A 14,676-nucleotide genomic window follows, 5' to 3' on the forward strand; every position below is an offset into this window, starting at 1 on the left:
GGAGGGCCGAGGAGTAGCGAGCCGAGCCGCCACCCTCAGCGGGGCTCCGCTCTCAGTCAGCCACAGCCACCCCCGTCTCCGCACGAGGAGCACCTCAGCCCCCGACCGGAAACCTCTTCTACGGGAAGAGACCCGGGGGGTCGCTGCAAGGAGCTCCACTGGGACACTGGGCGGCGGAGGAGCAGCGCCGTGGGGCGGGGCAGCTCCTCCCCGCCACCACCGGAGGTGGGGCCGGGCGGTGCCGTGGGGCAGCGCTGGCATTTCCGCAGAGCCGTGGTTTCGTGTAGGAGTGCTCGTCTCGTAGCAGCGGCTGGCGGACGGACGGACGGACAGACGGACGGCTGGTCGGCCCGCCCGAAGATGACAGACGCCCTGCTGTCCCGCCAGGCGGCGGAGCCGGCGGGGGACGGCTACTTTCGGAAGGTGGGAGGCTCGCTGGCCAGTCCGGGGTGGGTGGGTTGCGTGCACAGCGGGCTGTGTGCCCGGGGCAGCGCCTCCCGAGGGCGGCTCGGCGCTCCTGGGGTCCCCTGTCCGTGGCTCAGGGTTTGCTTTCTCCCGGGCAGCGCTGTGGGCTCCGTCCTGTGGCTGCCCACGGGCGCGGGGAGCAGCCTGGGGCAAGCGGGACGGGGACCTGGCTCTGAGGGAGCGCGGCCGCTCGGACCCCGGCGGCCCTCCCCTGCTTCTGAGCTGGGCGTCTCCCTGAAGGACAGAGCCCTCGTAGCTTCCCAAAATGAGTCAAATTGCACTTGTCCGCCGTCTTCTTGCTGTCTTTATTTATTTATTTTTCCTCCCGGTCTCTTCCCCGGTCTCGCTGCATCTCCTCGCGCGCTTTCTAGTAAATTGCCGTATGTACCTGTAAGAAAGTTTACTGGAGTAAGGTAACGAAGTTAACAGATTCATTAGGAAGTTCTTAATGAACATCTGCCCTAATTACTCTTCAGACTGACTGGGCGGCTTATGCCATAACCTGCACCTGAGTTCTTTCTGCACAACAGTAATTAGAGTTAAGTATTGCCTGTAATGCAGCCCTGTGGTGTTCTGTGAACTTCACTGGAGGTAAAGGGCAGGCAGTAAGTGCCGTTTTCAGAGAGGTTTGGTTCGCCCTTCCCTCGCTGTTTTTAAGTTCTCAGCACCTGTAAATCCCGTCCATAGGTACATAGGGGTTTTGGTGTAGATTCCGGATCCAGGACCATGAACTGTCCGTCTATGGAGGGGGTAAAAAAAAGCTGCAGGTATCAGGTTGTTGCTGCTCGGCTTTGCGCAGAAATAGCCCCATTGCGGACTTAGCAACCACCTGGATTACCTGACAGGGAGGCACATAGGCTTGGCTTTGTTGCCGTCCTTACAGGCTGTTAGATTTTTTTTTGCCACAGTATTTGTCAAATTCGTGAGCCTTCAGGAACGTAAACAACATTGCCCTTTACCCGAGGAACTGTTTCTAGCTGAAAAGAGCCAAGCTTTACCTGTGCCAACCATGCTGCAAGGAATCACTACCACCTTGAAAATAACTAGAGAGACTGAAACAAAACTTGGACTACACCATGTCTGGCTTCCTCATTTGAGTAATCCTACTGTAATATTTGGCGAGTAAATCACTTTTTTCTTAGTAGTCTTTAGCACTCTTTCCCAGTCATACTTCCCAAGTCTTGAGCAGTCTTTCCCAATGTGGCCAAGTTGTAATTACTTCGTTTTCATAGCTATGTTTTCTACACTGTAGGAATCTCATAGGCTGCCTTGAGGCATGTTAGTGAAAATGTTGATTTCATGAACTAAGTTACTGATAAGGACTTACTGAAGTTTAGTAGCCAAGTTGTGCCTCAGGTCATAAGAGTAGTAGATCTTCTACACTCAGACTTGCTAAAAGAGTTTGTTTTCAATCAAGTTGTTTTATGTTGCAGTTATGGTAACTGAAACAGTATTAGAGCAGTGTAAAGCCTATTGGACAGGAATGAAGTTTTTCTCATATATGAAAATAAGATCAATTTAATACCTAATCAGGAGCATCTCTCCTATTACTTACTGCTTTAAGACATAAGTAATGTAAAAGTGAGAATCTGATAAAATCTAAATGAGCCACATGCTGCAGTGAAGCATTCTTGCCTCTGTTCCCTCAGATCTTGGAAAGGTTCAGCCAGCTCATAAGTGTCTTTAGTAAAGTTATGAACTTCAGATTAAGCTAGATGCTCAAAGCCTTTAGTCCCTAAAGGTAAGAAGGAAAATGGTATACCTTGTTATATGTTAGTTGAACGGTCTCAAAAGTCAGAGCTTTAATTCTGATTTAGCAGTTCTAGGTGCAGGGGGAGGAAAAACAAAACACAAAAAAATGGACCAAAACAATCCCTCTCTGGGACCTTTAACAGGTACAAGCTGGGAACCCGAGGAGATTCTTTAGATGTGGCATCTACAGGTCCCTGTGAACGGCATACTTGGTGATTTCATGTGACTCAGATTAGGGACAGAGCTTTTGTTGGGTGTCCATGGGTCTTCCCCCTTCCCCTCTGAGTTATCTCGGTATTGTTTTCTCCTTCCTTCCTAAATCCCACTATTTGTTTTCCTCAAAAGATCTGAGGGTTGATTTACCACGTTTGTTGGTGCAGAATGACATCACTTTCCAAGGATAGTCCTTGTGTTTTTAGGTCAAAAGGTACTTGCTTAATTGACTTTTTTTATTTTGTAAGCTGTGTAGCAAGGTGAAGACACTTGCTTTGCATCAGTCCTGCTCAAACGTGGCTTCCAAGCACTACTTACACAGTGAGGTTGTCTCCCATACTTTCTAAGACTATTGTGCACAATGAAATTTTATAATTGAGAAAAATTGGGCAATTCATGCCGTATCCAGTTGTTTTAGACTCTTGATTTCTTTTGATGAATGGATTACTATGGGAAGTGTGCTCAAAGTCTCTCTTGTCTTTTATGTATTATGCTTTTTGAAATTTTAAATACAGCATACCAGAAAGCAGCCCTCACTATCCCCAAGATGCAGTATGTTAAATAACTTAATTACTTAATTTTTGTTTAGTGCCTTTTTTTTATTTTTAATGTAGGGAGGGGCCCCCATAAAACTGTGACTGGGGACAGAGATGCACAGTTGTGTTTTCTGCTTTGTCTTCTGTGGCCACACTAAAAAGTGACTCTGCCATGAGTCTGAGCTGTGATAGGTGCCAGGAACTGAAGTCCACTTGCACCCTTGCTCAGATTTACCCTCCCCATTCCCTTCCAGTGATGTCAGAGCTGCTCCATATGGCCCTTTTCCCTTACCCTGTCTTTTTCCACTATCTCATATATTCCTGTAGCAAAGATTTATCATTTATATGTGCAAAATCAAATTTTTCCTTAAACCTGTAAGATGCTTTGAGCTGGTTCAATGCTGGTGTTTCTTGTTTTTTAATTACCTAATTTTAAGGAAATGACCTGTGCAGCCACACAGGGTACCTGTAACTCTATCACTGTTGCTCTTATATTGCCCTTCCCAAACAACCCTCTTGAGCTCTTTGATGAGCTGCAACCAAACTCGTGAGAAGAATTTTACTTCTAAAAGCAAAACAGACAACAACAAAAAAATGTCCTTTGTGGTGTCCTGAAGAGGACATGGCAAAAGGGAAGAAGCACCTTATTTTCCATCAAAAAGAAGATAGAGCTTCTGCCTGGAACTTTAATTTCTGGGATGATAATGTAGCAGGAACTGGTTTTGCTACTGTTGTGTTTATCTTGGCTCGTTTCAGTGTACATTGCCAGGGCACACTGTACCTGTTCTCCGAGGTGGTGTGAGAGCTCTTGGGCCATGAGCCTCGTATCTTGACCTACTCTGTGTGGAGTTTCACATTCCTTCACTGTTACTGACAGCAATCTGGGAATCAGCCATGCATGTCCCACACATCCATCCAAATTCTGCCCCCAGTCTTCCTTGTCTATGAAAATAATGACAAAACTAATGAGAAGAGCAAAGAACCATTTGTTTCAGAAGCATTAAGACAGGAAGCATTTTTCAACAGATCAACAGTAATTACAGAAGGTCATGTGTACTTTGCTTACATTAGATGCTTCTCCCAACCATGGTTCTATTATACACCTGCCATGTGGCTTGTTTACCCTCTCAAATGTCTTCCTGGGTTTTTTTTAGTTATCTTTGAATTCTTATGAGATAATCAGCCTTCTTTTTCAAGCTGTTTCCACTTTTAATTTTTTTTTTTTTTTACAGTACTCCACATAACTTTTTACAGTACACCACTCCAGTAAGCTTTTGCAAAGTAAATATCCCTGAGACACATCAACATAGAGAGCTCAGGATATTTATGATAGAGTGCTCATCCAGTCATGGGATCCAGTGCTTGTGTGATGACCTGTTAGCAGGGCTATGCCTGCCTTATTTCTGTTTGTTTGTTTGTTTGGGAGTGGTTTTTGTTTATCCTGTTTGGTTTTTTGGCGGGTAGGAGTAGAGCAGGGAAGAGATACCTAGCAAGTTCTTTCTACTCTGTTTCTCCCACCTTGACTCACTGCTTTGTAACACCTTACACTGGCCATATGTGGAAAGTTCTCTGAGCAGTCAGAAAGTTGCAGTAAATGGTAAGTAGAAGCCACAGTTAATTTTCCAAGGTTAACATTTCTGCAGCTCTCTAGCTTTGGCTGGCTCTGCATGAACCATCCCAGCTGCAGTTTGGCTGCTGTGGATAGCAGTGCTCCACTGTGCTACACAGAGAACAGCTAGCTTAATAAATCTTTAGATTCTGATCACTTGAACAAAGGTGCATAATTTTTTCTCTTTCTAAGCTTTGCTTTCATCTGTGAGGCTAGATACCTATCACATAGACCCAGCTGATTCAGAATGAATGACTGGATATTAGTGCCCTGTGTCAGGGAAGAAGGCTACAAGCAGAAGCAGGCAGCTCCAGAAGTGAAGCACCAGACTGAAAATGATGATAAGGTATGGTAACTAGCTCATGAATCAGCACTTCCTAATTAACTCCGTGTCCTTCCCCTCTTTTTGAGCTTTTTTCTGCAGGGCTTCCCCCCACCTGTTGTTAATGTATCAGTTTACCAGCCTGCCACACCTGTCCTTCCACTGGGGTGTAGCTCACGGGGTTCTTTTAAAGTCATTAGTAGCCAGGCAACCATCAACGTTAGCATTGACACAGGAATATTTATTTGGCTATTTGTTCTCTTTCCACTTGTCTGGCAGGACAGAAACAACTTAGCAATGATTCATAACCCTTGACATCCAAAGTCCACTCATTATATACAAATTCATAAAACCTAAAACAGAAAGTAGGCCTTCATGTGAAACTAAGAATCACCTGAAACTTGATTAGTCAAGAGACAGACATCTCTGATGAAATATGAATGTTAAATTTTGCTTAGTGAGGGCTGTGACAAGATGCAGTTCATGTAGGAAATACATATTTAGGGTCCAATACAATAATTACTTCTTTAACTTTATATTAATCTTTGGGCCAGGCACTTAGAACTATAAAATACTTCATCCATAGCACAAGGAGACCAGGCTCTGGAAGACCAGATCTTCCCAATCTCTTTAATAAAAGCAAAAAACAACACACTCAGATGAAACTTGTGCTTCTGAAAGATCTGCAGTGTACAACTAAACTTTCAAAACTGAACTAGTGGTAATATTCAAAAAGAACCATTAATTATAGTACTGCAAGAAGGTAAGGAAATGGCAATTTAGCAGGACTTGTAGAAATACTGGTGTGAATATGCTGTTTGCTGTGATTGCTGCCAGAACCAGAGCAGTTGTGTGCACAAGTTCCACCCACATTTGTGATTTAAACATGCATGTTTAGGTACCTGGAGGATATGGCCAGTGGTGTACACTGCTGGCCTGGACAAGCAGCACTGGCTGGAATGGACTGTTTTCCTTTCAGCAAGGAGCCACACCCAGTTTCAACTCTGTGTCACCTTCAGACAGTGTGGCTCATCTTAAAAGTTCAAACCACTACTTTGTAAAGCATATTTATGTTAATTTCGAATACTTACTGCCATTACTCATTGTTTGGCAAACAGTCATGGTTTTTGCATTCATCATGACTGGACTTCAGATGTGAAGCATGTAGAAATGCTGTTTGGGAAAGGGATCTTCTGCACGGAGCAAGACAAAACTAAGCACTTACTTGGACCTGTTTGCTAAATAACTTTTTAGTATACAGAATTTGTGCTTTACACAAGGGGGTATCTTTCCCAGACTGTATTTCTTGAGGGTTTTTTTCAGATATTGGTTATTTGCACTGTTCTCTATGCAGACTTCTACCTTTGTGAGATGAAGCTCTTTTTTGACTGAGAGCTAGGGTAACTGAGAGGCATTTTAAAAACTTTTATTCTAGTTTTAGTCTCATGTGAAGGGTGAGACAGTACAGATGTTACAATTCACACCATCACAATCAGAAGTTAACTATTTCATAATTACAATACATTATAAGCATTTCTTGGCTTATTAATTACTTCTCATGGGTCTTACTATAATGCATTTTTCATGGTTCTATTTCTCTGAAGTATCTAGTCTTATTTGTAAGGTTTTCTTTTGACACTTGTTTCTAGCTCCATTTCTTTCTCAGCCATGTCTGTCCTATTCTGTGGCATTTCTAAGTCAGCATTTCTTAGCTCAAAGTCTGCATACAGATGCAGACTATGTGAGCTTTCTGTCTAGCTTGGAGAATTCTCTATAAATCCATTTCCCACACTACCTATCAGTTTTATGGCAGCTTGATTACAATTAAGAGTTTGAGCCTGCAAATGAACACAAACCAGCTGAATGTCTTCATCCCCTGTGCAGGAGATATAAAGAGCTACATTTTCCAAAAAGTGAAATGTTAATTCCTCCTTCTTGGAGCCATATCCTGAAAACTAGACTCCTCTATCCATAAGAAGCCTCTGATCAAACCTGTCACACTGGAGGTTATCCAGATACCTTGGTCTGCCAGTGCCTTGTCCTGTTCGGCCTAGGGTTGGTTTTCCTTCCTGTGGAGAATTGTGCCTGAGGACCTGAAATGGAGAGAAACATCTCTTAGGCTTTTTCTCTTTGCAGAGAGTTTCAGATCACTGCAGTTTTGTACTCATTGTTCAGTGGGAGCTTGATCAAAAGTTCATTAAAATGAAGAGATCACATCTACAAGCTCCATGGGCTTGGGAATCAGACAGTTGATCTTGCTGAAAAATTTCTGAAGTGAAGCTGTAAAGTATTTGAATGATGTCATCAAACCTGTTTGGCACACAGAAAGGGCCAGGGAGTTCTGGGAGGAAGCTGCAGCTTTACAGAAAAAAATGAAAGGCAAGGATACATTTTAAAAGGATGATTGACCAAAGTGGTCAAGAAACAAGTTGGAAGGAAATACCTGTGCACAAATATGGGGATAACAGGTCTGAGATGAGAATTAAATACTTGAATGCAAGAGGAAATAATTGGTGAGGTTCAAATGAAAAATGGCATGGATAGAATGGAAGGAGATAAAGCTTTGAATAGCAGTAGCAGAAAAGACCATAGAACACAAAATGAAGGAAAAGCAAAGTGGGGAAGAATGGCTACATCCCAGGAAAAGAACCAGACTAAGAGCAGACAGCAGCTTGTGGCTACAAGACCATGTTATACACCAAAGTGTGCATTGCTTGTGTCTTTGTGTATAATTGTGTGCAAAGGAGCAGAAAGTATTTGGTAGTTAAAGGGCTGGTTCTAATGTGAGGTGAATGAGTGAGTTTGCTGCATGTGTGCAGTCCCTCCAGTAAAAAGTTCATCTTCTATGGGTGTTGTGGTTTGACACTGGCCAAACACCCAGACCCATGGAAGTCCCAATTGCTCATCCTCTCTTGTTCTTAGCTGGGGAGGGAGAGGGAGGGAAAAAACAAAAGATAACTAAGGGCTCATGAGTTGAGATGAGGACTGGGAGAAAACACTCTAAGGGCAAAACAGCTTCAAATTTAAAGGTACAAAGTAAATTTATTATTAACAGAGCCAGAGGAGGATAATGACAAGTAAGATAAGCCTTTAAAACACCTATTTTCCTTGCAGCCCTTCCCTGATTCCCACCAACAGTGTAGGGAGACAGGGTGTGAGGCTTTTGGTCAGTTCACACGAGATCTCCTGCTGTTCACTCAGGGACAGGAGTCTTTTTTCTGCTGTGCTATGGGGTCCAGCCCACAGGCAAACAGGCTTCCCAAAACTGTTGTGCTGTGGGTTGCTCATCCACAGGGTGCAGCTCTCTAAAGACAGGCTGGCTGCTCCAGCTTGGGAGCAAGGGCTCTCTATCCCTGGCAGCAGGGCCCTCTCTGTTCTGGTCCCCCACTGGATCACAGCTGTCTGTGGCACCCACAGGCTCCAGTGGATCTCTGCATGCCCTGTGCACTTCATGCATTGCAGGAGGACACTTGGTTTCACCATACTCCTCACCACAGCTGGCAGAGGAATCTCTGCTCTGACACTTCAAACACCTCCTCCCCTCTTTCTTTCCCGCTGACCTTGGTGATCCCATGTTGTTTTCCCTCATTTCCTCCTCTTCTCTGACTAGAAGAAAAACTGCAGGTGTCATTGGCAACAAATTCCACCAATTCAAAGGTTCCTGCAGGATCCCGCTGTTGTTATCTTATTGCAGGGGTTCCATACTGTTGTCTCCTTATCACAAAGGTTCCACACCTTCTTGGTGTTTCTCATGGGCATCTCCTCACAGCACTGACTCTTTCCTCCTCACAAAGCAGCCACTGACTCCAGTTCCCTTCTCACCCACCCACCCCACTCTTTTATAGCATCTTCATCTCATTGCTTACAGCTGGGGCCTGTTAAAGTCAGGCCTGTTCCTAATCTCTGATAATTGGCCCAGCTGCAACTCCTTAGGGGTAAGATGACTTTCTACACTATCTTTATTTTCTCATATTCTATCCCCCTACATCCCACCGTGCTGAGAGGTTGATTTTGTTTGGGTTCCCTGTCAGAATTGCTCACCACGTTTCCCCTGCCAGCCAGGCGGCCACGCTGGCACTGCACAGGCAGTGGGGGATGCTCTGGCATTGGCATTATTTAACCCTCTCCTCAAATGGGGTGCCAGGAGGGGGGGGCAGCACTGCCCCTGCCCTCCCTCCCAGCTGTGGCACAGCTGGCCAGGGTGGCCAGCAGGCAGGGCACGACTTGAGCTGCGCTGAGGTGGTGGCCACAGCACCTCGCCATCCCTGGGAAAAATCACCTGTGCACTGTTTGGGTTTTCTCCTTAAATGTGGCATCCCAGAGGCAGTGCCAGCCTCTCTAACTGAGCCAGCAGTGTGTCCATCTGGCAGACACAGTGGAAACTTCTAGAAGCTTCTCACAGAAGCCACTGCTGTGGCCCTCCCCACTGCTAAACAACTGGGCTGTGACACACGTGTGGAGCTTTCTGTGAGAGCTTCCTCAGTGAAGGGAGCTCATGCTGTGAGTGGTGTTTCAATGCAGAAACATTGCAGTAATTCAGTGTGGTGTGGTTTTTGAAGTTACATGGCAAATGGTGCTTCTGAAGATGTTTGCACACAAGCTTCCTGGCATTTTGCCTGTTTATTATGAGCTTTTCAAACTGGATATGTAGAATTGATATTATTGGGTCATGTGCCTTCTCATTTGAAGCTAGAGTAATCTGGTTTCATCAGCTCATTTCTGTTGTCAAGTCCATTTGCTTTCACTTGATGACAAAAACAAGAACTGAACTTCATGATCAGAATTTCATGTTCTATTTAAATACTCACTTTTGTTTTGTTGGTGTGTCATTGCTTGACCACTCATAATTAGAGCTTGTTCATAGATTTTTAAATGCTCTTATAAGAAAAACAATTTTTTCTAGTCAAAACTAAGAGGGAGAGGTCCAAAATAGTGCATAATTTAGTGGCTGGAGTAGTTAAAAGAAGACTCAGAGAAGTCTGAGCCTCCTTCTTGTGTAGCACACAATACAGCAGGACTTTGATAAGCTTTGTAATGATACCCAGTGAGGCCACTCAGAAGGACATTCTTCATTTAAGGGTAAGCCTAAAACCAGTGATTTTATTTGCTTCAGAATTATTAGTTAAGGCTGCAGGGATGTGCTGGCAGACTCTTGAGTATTAAGATTCAAAGGCATTTGATACTTTAAAAAAAAAGGGGTGGTAGAGGCAAAGAATAAATTGTGGCAGAGAAATTTCTAACATATTTTAAAAATGTGTTAAAATTGTGTTTCATTTAAACAAAAAAGGACAAACATGCAGTCCTATTCATCTGTAGCAGTTTTAGCTCAGAATACAGTGGCTCAGCCCTGCTCAAACACAGGTTGCAGCAGTTTGAGTCTGGTACTTGGGTAAGGTATGCACACACACAGGAACATTCTTGTGAATTCTGGATTTCACACTTTAAGAGCCTAATTTGATAAGAGTCTGACAGTATAATCATTTTGCCCTGTTAAGCTCTATTTTGGTAAGTTTGAGATGTGAAGAGAGGAGCCTGGGGAAGGAGGGGGAGGAATTGTACTGAAGGTCTGAGCCACCAGAAGGAAAGATCAGAGAATCTAAAAGTGAGAGCAGATTTTTGAGCCCAAACTTTGAGCACCACAGTCTATTTTGGACAGAGCTGTATTTCAAGGCTGCTTATATCCCAGTACAGAACTCTGATATTTTACAAGGGTTAAGCAGAAGCTTTGATGGGGGTTGCTGTCTTGCCAGATACTGTTTTCCTAAGATCCTAGAAACTTTAGAACATTCTGTCAAATTTGGTTGCATTTGCAAAATGTCTTGAAAATATTTTTAGTGGAGAAGAGAACTTGTGAACTCACATGTGAACTTAAGGTTTAAAACAGATATTTTCTGTTTGAATTTTGATGTTAAAATGTACTGTGTTCATGGTCTCTTTTGGTTTTAATGACCAAGTTTGAGACAAGAAATACTGTTAATGTCAGGTCGTCATTGCTGTCAAGGTAGCTAATTTGTATTCATACAGAACCTATGCCTTTAACATTGAATTTAAATGAACCTTTAAAGCTCATTTAAATTCAGTGTTAGTTCCTCTGAAGTTTCTTCCAACAGCCACAATAAATTTGTTTTCTTAATTCTAGGGATGTAATCCTCTTGCTGAGACTGGACGAAGCAAACTGCAAAATCAAAGAGCTCTTCTAAACCAACAGATCTTGAGAGCAGTGAGAATGAGAGCTGGTGCTGAAAATCTTTTAAGGTATGTCTCATGGTTTCTTAGTTTTCTTGCCCAAGCCACAATTGTTTAATTTTCTTTTCATTTTGTAAAGTCTCTTAGCTCTTGTATTTTCTCCTGTTTTCCCCAAACATGCTGCATCTCTTACTGTAGAATGATTTGTGAATCTCCCTGAATTCCTTTCAAGCTATAGCTCTACAGAGTCATTATTTGCATTCAAGTGCTCTTTCATACTATGCTGGAGTAAAATGTTAGATTTTCTTAGGTTGCTCTCTTTGTTCTGCTTTACTGCTAGTGATAATGGCCAGTGAACCTTGCTGAATATTGTAATGAGTCCCTTTTGCTTTCAAATCAAATAAAGGTATTGCCACTGTGCTGCTGGCTTTTTCCAAGATCCTTTAGTTCTGTGCTGCAAAGTAGGAAGGACCATCCATTGCCATTTTTTCCTCCCTGTAATGATGTACAGGAGTGGCAGGGTAGCACACATCTAATTTGAGCTGGGTTACCACCAGCTGCCTCCAAATTCTCCTGCAGTTTGAGGTAACTTCATCTATTGCATTTTGTTAGGATGTGTTTCCATATGTGCTGTCCCCATAGGAGCAGCCTTATGTTGACCCTGTGATTATCTCTTTGATAAACAGCCTGTAGATTTCTAATCTCACACAGAAGAACTGAAAATTATCCCAATTGCCTTCTGCAGTGGTTTCCTGTAGTGTCTGTTTCTCTGGTCTTCAAAACCAAAATCTAGTAAATATACTTAAGTCAGAAGGCTTGGATAAATGAAATCTTCAACTTGTCATTAATCAATGGCTTGCCTGTTGTCTGTTACCTGCTTTACTTGCAAGAGATATGACAGGTTGAAAACTGAGGTAATTCTAGCCTCTGTGACTGACTTAAGTGTGCTTTTTTCCTGGTAATTAACTTAAGGAGTGAGACTTAGAATTTTACTGCTTTTTGTGTGGTTAGCAAAATTATTATACCTGCTTTTGAAACAGAATACTTCATTCAGTTAATGTTTCTGTTTGTGAATTCAGGAGTGTTTTGGAAGGGCTAAAGAGATGAGTAATATCTAGTGTGGAAACTGGTAACATTTAACCTACATATCCTAAAGTTTGCTTTCTGCTGCCACTATTAACTGCTGAAATACTGAAGTTGCTATTTACAGGAGTGGGAACTCAATCTACTTAAGAGTAGAGGAACAGATTTATTTTTAAGATTTTAGAAATCTAAAATGCATTGACACCTTTTGAACTATTAAAACTTGCTGGTTCTTTGAAAGAAGCAATTTTATAAGTAACCTGACCACCAGACAGTTCACATGATGAGTTGTATCTACAGTCTCCTAAGGAAAAAACACAAACAAGCTTTATGTTTGCAGATTCTATTTGAATTTCATCAAGTTCTAAAAGAAACAACCCAATTGCTGTCCACAGGAAGCCTCCTGGAGTAGAATTTGAGAAAAAACTGGAAATGCAGGTTTCTTTACTTTCAGCTGAAAGTAAGCACTAGGCTTGAAGCACATGATCCACACAGTGCCAAGACTTTTGTTCTTAGAGTTTCTAAAAGTTACCTTCTCCTTTTTATTGGCTTCTGCTCTGGAAATTAAAATTAAATTCAGTGTAGAGCTATGTGAATCTTGACAATACCACATTGCCCCTGTAGCTGTTTTTCACTGGTTTTTACTCCAAAGTATGTCTATACAGTGTAAAAAACATGAAAAGGCCATCAAATTCAATTGACATGGATGTTCACAGCCCTAGAGCAAATAGAGAAATCAATTTGGATGGAATTTTGGGGTTTCTGAAAAAGATATTAGAATCTCTCCTGTGGAGGATGGTAAGCTAGACCAAGCATGGAGCCTTAATGCATCATAATTCAAGTGCTTGTGGCATCAAAACTTGCCCATTATCTGTGGGTGCTGCCTTTATCAAGGAAGATCCACCCCACAATATGTTTGTCTCCAGTTTGGTTTATCAAGGCAACAGATGTGAACATTGCTTAATTCAAGCAATCCAAAGTATTCTCTAAAGTACAGCATAGGAAAATCACATAACTCATTTTTAATATGAAAAACAACTTAGAATTTTAGTCTTGGAATAATTAGTTCTTCGTCAAGGTGCTCCATAAAACTGGAGAACTGCTCCAAGTGGAGCCTAGATTTATGAGATGGTTGTTCATAAAGATTTATGAAGGAGAATTTTGTCTTGAAATAAAGGTAAATGCAAAATGCTGCAAATTTAAGTTTATTCTTGTCTTCAGATTCAGCCTCTAACATAAGGGTACAGTATCTTAAACATGGATACCTTTTACCTTAACCTCATACCTGTGGATTTATAGAGACAGGTGATTTAAGTATCTTGAAAAGAGCAATATTCTAATGAAATTGTCAGTGTGGAGACTTAGATTAGAGATTGTGATATAAATACACAAATAAGTAATCACAAATCAATGCTCAGGGTGTGTTAAATGCTAACATCCATTGTGCTTGCAGTTCAAAGTGTTGTCATTTAAATACATAAATGGTAAAGGAAACAAGCAAATAAAATCATATTTGCATCCAACAAAATCAAATTATAGAGAAAATTGCCTTGTATTAAAAAGATCTGGTTGAAAGATATTTCTTTCTGTAATAACTTTTGAGGGAAAGTTATTTTCTTTTGTTCATAAGGTCAGAAGTCTCAACAGAGCTTTATTCAGTTTATAAGGTGGGAAAGTCTTGTTGAAGAATGTCTCCTGACTCTCCCACCTCCACCCACCTAGTTCTACATAGGAAAAAATAAAGTCACATAATCTGAAAATAGGACAGTGATTCTGATTAAGATGCTTTAGTTTTTTTGATTAATGTATCTGAAAATAAATGAAAGAATCTGAAACTCTTAATGATACATGGAAAATCTGGATTATAGGACATCTTCTGTGGCTGCATGCTATTATCTGAAACTATCCCAGGCACTCTCTTGACAGAAAAATCTAATAAATTCTGAAACATGAGATCTTGTATCATCTCTTAAGGAGATAAAAAGAAATCTTAAAAATGCTGAGAATGCTTGCATTGGAGGTTGAAGGGGGTCAAGCAAGCTTGTAGAAAACCTTTTCCTGAGCAATAAAAAATTGCTGTGTCTCTGCAGAGCAACCACCAACAACAAAGTACGAGAGCAAGTCCTGCTGGAACTGAGTTTTGTCAATTCAGACCTGCAGATCTTAAAGGAGGAATTGGAAGGACTTAATATCTCAGTAGAAGTTTATCAAAATGCAGAGTAAGTATAAAGCTACCTTATTCAATTATTAACAGATCTTCTGTTTACCCTTGAAAACAGAATTGTTTCTAGGGGAGTGTGAATGTTGGACACTAATCATGTGAAAGAGCAGAGAGCCTGATAGGAGGAGAACATACTTGGTGGTGGATTTGTTGACCAAGGGTTAGTCTGCATATTTGTCCTTCTCTTGGGAAATGTGTGTGCCACTGCTCCTTGGATGTGAAGTTGCTTTGAGGAGAGGAGCATTGTGAGCATTAAAAGCTCTTGGGGCTCTACTGTGAGCAGTTTGCC

General features: G+C 42.0%; 1 protein-coding gene across 1 annotated transcript in view; it reads left to right on the forward strand.

Moving 5' to 3' along the window:
• The first annotated feature begins 234 nt into the window (after nt 1–234).
• The window catches only part of RHPN2 (rhophilin Rho GTPase binding protein 2), a 31,134-nt gene continuing 16,692 nt past the window's right edge, over nt 235–14,676 (forward strand). Inside the window, exons 1-3 of the mRNA XM_054640694.2 lie at nt 235–423; nt 11,037–11,152; nt 14,257–14,385. Coding sequence (XP_054496669.2) covers nt 361–423; nt 11,037–11,152; nt 14,257–14,385 — 308 coding nt within the window. The 5' untranslated portion in view covers nt 235–360. The remainder of the gene's footprint in view (nt 424–11,036; nt 11,153–14,256; nt 14,386–14,676) is intronic.

Source organism: Agelaius phoeniceus, chromosome 12 (assembly GCF_051311805.1).
Source record: "Agelaius phoeniceus isolate bAgePho1 chromosome 12, bAgePho1.hap1, whole genome shotgun sequence".
Classification (NCBI taxonomy): domain Eukaryota; kingdom Metazoa; phylum Chordata; class Aves; order Passeriformes; family Icteridae; genus Agelaius; species Agelaius phoeniceus.